Source organism: Lontra canadensis, unplaced genomic scaffold (genome assembly GCF_010015895.1).
Source record: "Lontra canadensis isolate GAN:19392208 unplaced genomic scaffold, GSC_riverotter_1.0 scaffold9, whole genome shotgun sequence".
Lineage (NCBI taxonomy): Eukaryota > Metazoa > Chordata > Mammalia > Carnivora > Mustelidae > Lontra > Lontra canadensis.
The window spans coordinates 19,618,261-19,624,573 of NW_022631003.1; the positions used below are offsets into that span (position 1 = coordinate 19,618,261).

Below are 6,313 nucleotides of genomic sequence, written 5' to 3' on the forward strand. Positions count from 1 at the left end.
TATTTTTGTTTTAAAGATTTTATTTATTTATTTGACAGAGAAATAGAGAGCACAAGTGGGCAGAGCAGCAGGCAGAGAGAGAGGGAGAAGCAGGCTCTCTGCTGAGAAGGGAGCCTGATGTGGTCCTGGGATCATGACCTGAGCTGAAGACAGCCGCTTAACTGACTGAGCCACCCAGGCACCCTCAGTTAGTGTTTTAGTGAGACAGAAGCCCCAGGGCAGTACTCTTAAAAATATCCCAAATTTGAATTTTTTTTTCTTTTTCCAAAGTTTTTTTTTTTTGAGAGAGTGAGCACAGGGCAGGAGCAGGGAGTGGCAGAGGGAGAGAGGATCTCAGACTCCCCACTGAGTGCCAAGCCTGACAAGGCAGGGCTTGATCTCAAACCCTGAGATCATGACCTGAGCAGAAATCAAGAGTCAGATGGTCAACCAACTAAGCCACCCAGGTGCCCCTGGATTTTTTTCTTAATATTGGGTTGTAATAATTCTTTACTTATTCTGGATGTCTATTATCAGATATACGTATTGTAAATATTTTTATTCAGTCTGTGGCTTGACTTTTCATTTTCTTCATGGTATCTAAGAAAAGTTTTAAATTTTGATTAAGATTCTTTGCCTACTCCAGATGGCAAAGGTTATTCTCCTGTTTTCTTTTTAGAGGTTTTATAGTTTTAGCTATTATGTTTAGGACTATGATCCATTTCATGGTACTTTTTGTGTATGGCTTTAAGTGTAGGCGTGCAGATTTGTTTTTTTCCATATAGATATCTAGTTGTTCTAACACAAATTATTGAAAAACTTTACCTTCCCCACTGAATTATCTTGGAAACTTTGTTGAAAAAAAAAAAAAGAGTTGACCATGTATGTTTAGACCTATTTCTGTACTCTCCATTCAGCTTCATTGATCTGTGTGTTTGTCTCTATGCTAATATCACACTATCCTGATTATTGTAGCTTTATACTGTCTTGAAATCAAATACTGTAAGTCTTCAAACTTTGGGGGTTTTTCAAATTCTTTTGGCCATTTTATGTTCCCAGAATCAGTTTATCAAATCCTTGTGAGAAATTCCTTCTAGAATTTTGATTCAGATTGCAGTTGACTCTTGGCAAGAATTGATATCTTAATGATATTGAATCTTCCAATCCATGAACATGGTGTGCTTACCATTTTCTGAGATCACCTTTAATTTTTCACAGCAGAGTTTTGTATTATCAGTGTATAGGTCTTATAGATATTTTGTTGAATTTTCCCCTAAGTAATTGTTCGATGCAATTGTAAATAGTGTTTTTATTTTTTTTAAAGATTTTATTTATTTATTTGACAGATATAGATCACAAGTAGGCAGAGAGGCAGGCAGAGAGAGAGGAGGAAGCAGGCTCCCTGCCGAGCAGAGAGCCCGATGCGGGGCTCAATCCCAGAACCCTGAGATCATGACCTGAGCCGAAGGCAGAGGCTTAACCCACTGAGCCACCCAGGTGCCCCGTAAATAGTGTTTTTAAATTATATTGTCTAGTTGTTCATTGCAAGTATATAGAAATATAATCAGTTTTTTTATATTGGCCATGTATCTTGCAACCTTGCTAATAAACTCACTTGTTAGTTTTATTAGTTTTTGGTAGAGTCCTTAAGATTTTTCCAAATACATGGTCATATCCTCTACAGATGAGACCCTTTTATATATTCCTCTCTAGTTCCTGTGCCTTTTATTTCCTTATATTGATTTATTGCACTGGCTAAGACTTCTAGTACAGTGTTGAATAGAAGTGATGAGAGTAGACATCCTTGCCTTGTTCCCGATTAGAGAGAAAAGTATCCTTTACCATTGTGATGTTAGCTGTAGGTTTTACATAAATGCCTTTTATTATTAGGTTGAGGAAGTTTTCAGATTTTCAAAATTTTTCATAAATGAATTTGTCGAATGGTTTTTCTGCATGATTATATAATTTTTAACCTTTATTCTATTGACATGGCAAATTACTTTGTTTTTTAGATGCTGAAAAGGCTTGCATCTTTGAGATAAACCTTACTTGGTTATGATGCATCATTGCTGGGTTTGATTTGCTAATATTTTGGATGTTTCTAACAGTGGACTACCCAGATGAGCAAATAGGCTGTACTGTCCAAATAAGGTATTTGGAACAAGTTTGAGCACATTCTACAGATAAGTGATGTCTTAGTAAAGCCTGTAGTACACTGACAAATAATTTCACCTTCTGTTTTACTTGTCCTTTGAAGTCTCCTGCCATCAGAGACAGTATATGCATATGTAGGGCAACATAATGAGGTATGAATTTCAGAATAAACAGTGAGTTTCTTGATGGCAGGGAATTTATCTCATTCATTTCTACCAGGAGAAGATTAAATTCAAGTGGTGTTACAGAGGTCCAAAATCACAGTGGTTTATACAGAATGGAAATTTCTTATTCTCTCACAGGCCTGGTACTACTATCAGCCACAAAAGTCCTCACAGACCTAGTCTTCTAGCTCACTGCTCTACCAACCCTAGGATGTGACCTTACTTATTCTCGTGGTCTAAGGGGGCTGCATCTGCATTCCTACAGGAGCAGAGTGAGGGAAGGGATGAAGGAGCAGGAGCAGGGTGTATGCCAGCTGAGTTTTAAGGAAGATACCAGAAGCTGCCCTGAGAGACTTCCACATATATGTACCACTGACTAGAACTTAGTCATGTGGTAATAGCAAGGCGTGGGTTTTGAGGCAAGGGTTGTGGAAAATAAGCAGTCATTCTCTGTCTGTTGGAAAATCTAATAGTTTTTTTCACTTACATGGTTTTTCTGAAAGTTCCTGAAACAAAGTTATTTGCATTATTTTCCTTTCTGGGCCTGTTTTCTGGAGGAACCAAGATAACATTAACAAAGACAGTGGAAAAGAAAAGTCATGTTAACGTACAGTAAGCTGTGTGGGGTACAGATAGTGTGGTTCTCAGTATCTATGTCCCCAGGACCTTGCAGATGGCACACCGTAGTACCAGCATAGGTCTGTTGACTGTCTATATTATATATCTGCTTCCTCATTAGAATCTTTGCACCAAAAATAGAAATAGGAAAGGTGAATAAGGATATGTTCCAGATGGTCAAAATGGTAAGATTCGGAATTGCATTAGATGCTGCCTTACTGCCTTAAAGTCGGGTGTGCAGGGGAAAGTCTGTATGCACACGGGTGCAAGCAGGAGGTGTTAGGGAGCAGCTGCAGTGGTGACTCAAGAGAGCAAAGGGCAGGGATATGAGAAAAAGGCATCACTCATTATGTTACACTTCCCCAGATTTTAAAGTCTTACTTGCACCCACGCGAGACTTTCCTGGCAGCAGTCAGAAGGGCAAAAGGTTTAAAAGTCAATGTCTCCATCATGCGATTCGATGTGCTTTAATGCCGTGCTATGGACCAACTAGAATGGCATGCCCAATAATGGTACGCTCTCTTGCTCGGGGAATACAGCTGAAAGGAAGATGCTAGACTGAGGAGGTCTCTGTTCTAGTTTTGCTTATGTCGCCGTGAGACCTCACAGGTCACTCAGCTTGAGGTTTCCTCCTCTGTGGTTTTTTCCTCCATGGACTGTCAGGGAATTGACTCTCAAGAGACATACTGTCCATGTGTGTCAACAGCATGCTCGAATTATGTGTGCTCACCTAGGCACTAAACATGGAGTGGCTTGGACAAAAGCTCTGGATACATCAGACATGGGCCCCAGTCGGATGTGGAAATGTGTGGGCAACTATATGTCATTGGAACAAATGCCACTGTCTGGTCGAGTATAAATCAGGAGGGAAGTGGTTGATTGCCAAGGACCTAAGACAAGACAAGTTAGAGTCTTGAAGGACATTTCACATAAACTTCATAGGTGTTTGTCTGGTCTGGTAGAGTTGGGTGTGGGGAGCACAGAAGCACCCAAGCCAAGTGAAATGGGATAACTCAAAATGGTGCCGAATGCTGGAGCTGGTGGTTTGGTGAGCTCTGCTGGTTCTTATGAGGAGTCCGGCAAGCTCCCACGTCACCACTGTCTTTTGGAAGGCGGAGTGTTTCTAGGTGCTGGCCTGAATTGCCATTCTGGAAAGGCCCAGTGGTTGATTCTTAGAAATGCTATAATTTACTGGCCCACTGCCTGAAAGTGCTGGAATGAATGAACAGGGATGCAGAAAACCATCTGAGGGTATAAACTGCTTCCACAGTGTTGGGAGGTGGTGGTTTCCTTCCCTTGCTCTTCTCCCACAAGCTATTTTTTTTTGTTTTGTTTTGTTTTGTTTTTTGTCCCCTGAGCATTTCAGAACAAGTGACGAAAGAACCAGCATAGAACAAACAAGCATGAAATTCTTCTAACACCTCCCTTACTCACCATCCTTCTCACCGTCCCCCCCAACACACACACACACACACACACACACACACACACACGCACGGTATAAAGATAGAACTGGTTATTTTTCGTGGGGCTGGCTTTGATTTCCTCCTGTTTGTTTCATTTGGTGTTGTGTTTTGTTTTGGTTTGGTTTGGTTTGTTAGAGGGAGGGGAGGGGCAGAGGGAGAAGAAGAATGAGAATCTCAAGCAGGCCCCAAGCCCGGCACAGAGCCCAGTGTAGGGTTCAGTCTCACAACCTTGAGATCATGACCAGAGCTGAAACCAAGAGTGGATGCTTAACTGACTGAGCCACCAGGAGCCCTGTGATTTGGTTTTTATCCACCATTTCCAGAAGCTCTGGTAGCATGTATTGGGTGCCTGCACTTTGCTTGGGGCTGGGGGGTTGGGTAGGGTCGTGCTCCTGGAGTGGACAAGAACGGGGGCTGATATAGCATTTGAACTCAATTTAAGGGTAGAAATTGGAGTCTTGGTAGTTTGTTTCTTCCCTACACAGGAGGGGTGGGTGTAGCCACCTGACAGGCTTTAAGTTCCCTCCCCTTCTTTTTATCCAGGTGATAGTTTCCAAAAAACTCCCTCAAGGGAAGAAAATAGTCACAAAAGGGGAGCACAGAGCCTTATAACATTTGTTTAACCAGGGGAAAGAGTGCAAGGAGCGGTTTGCCTCACAGCAGTGCGGTGAATGGTGTGGACTTGAGCCTTGGCTGTCAAAGAAAGCCAGCCCTTTCCCTGCGCTTGTCCCCAGGGGCCGCCGGCCCGCAGCCATTCAAGGAAGATGGGGAGGAATGACACCTGTGTTGTGAAGCTCCTCTGAGCCATGCCAGGTCCTGTGCTGGGTGTGTGCTCTCACTCTGTCCTCACAGTTGGGGAATCATTTCCCTGGTTTGTTATTTTTTTAAGATTTTATTTATTTGAGGGGAGCCTGGGTGGCTCAGTCATTAAGTCTCTGCCTTTAACTCAGGTCATGATCCTGGGGTCCAGGGATCGAGCCCCAAATCAGGCTCCCTGCTCAGTGGGAAGCCTGCTTCTCCCTCTCCACTGGCTTATGTTCCCTCTCTCACTGTGTCTCTCTCTCTGTCAAATAAATAAAATCTTTAAAAAAAAAATAAAAAGATTTATTAGAGCCTGAGCAGGAGGAGCGGCAGCAGGAGAGGGAGAAGCAGACTCTCCCCACTGAGCAGGGAGCCTGAGGCTGGATTCTAGGACCCCATCATGACCTGAGCTGAAGGCAGACGCTTAACCATCTGCCATCTGAGTGACCCAGGCTCCCCGAGTTCCCTGTTTTTTGGAGATGTGCAAAAAAGGTAAGTATTATCAACCCCAGTGGCAGAGCCACCTTGAAATTCTGGTCTAATTTCCAAGCCCAGGATTCTTTATGTAGAGATAGAAAAAATCTGAGGGTCTCCACAAGGTGTCAGTGTCTCGGAGCCCTCTGCAGAGGTGACCGTGGGGCAGCAGGTGAAGAGGGGTGGTCAGAGGGAGATCTTCCATCGCCAGCCAGCGCTTCCTGTAAGCCGACCAGCCTCCGTTTGGCCTCCTGCTGGATACCTGGTCCCCTGGAGAGGACTTGGTTCAACTAGGTTTAATGCGTTTCCTTCTTTTCTCCCTCTGCAGATGGATTTGTCTGTGGAGACGCTCTTCAGCTTTATGCAGGAGCGCCAGAAGAGATACGCCAAATACGCGGAGCAGATCCAGAAAGTCAATGAGATGTCAGCCATCCTCCGCCGCATCCAGATGGGCATTGACCAGACGGTGCCCCTGATGGAGCGGCTCAACAGCTTGCTGCCAGAGAGCGAACGCTTGGAGCCCTTCAGCATGAAACCAGAGAGGGAGCTCAAGCTCTAGGGCTGCCACTCCCCTCCGGCCGGCTGGGTGCTTGCTCTCTGGGGACAGAGCCAGTCACTGCCCCTGGGGCCCGAGGCCCCGGAGCTGACTGGGTCCTA

At 44.1% G+C, this 6,313-nt stretch overlaps 1 protein-coding gene across 2 annotated transcripts in view; it reads left to right on the forward strand.

Annotated features, from left to right (window-relative positions):
* BORCS5 (BLOC-1 related complex subunit 5) overlaps positions 1-6,313 on the forward strand; it is a 98,682-nt gene extending 92,369 nt beyond the window's left edge. For both annotated transcript variants that reach the window (XM_032855024.1, XM_032855023.1), the window contains exon 4: positions 5,985-6,313. In XM_032855024.1, coding sequence (XP_032710915.1) covers positions 5,985-6,215 — 231 coding nt within the window. In that variant the 3' untranslated portion in view covers positions 6,216-6,313. The remainder of the gene's footprint in view (positions 1-5,984) is intronic.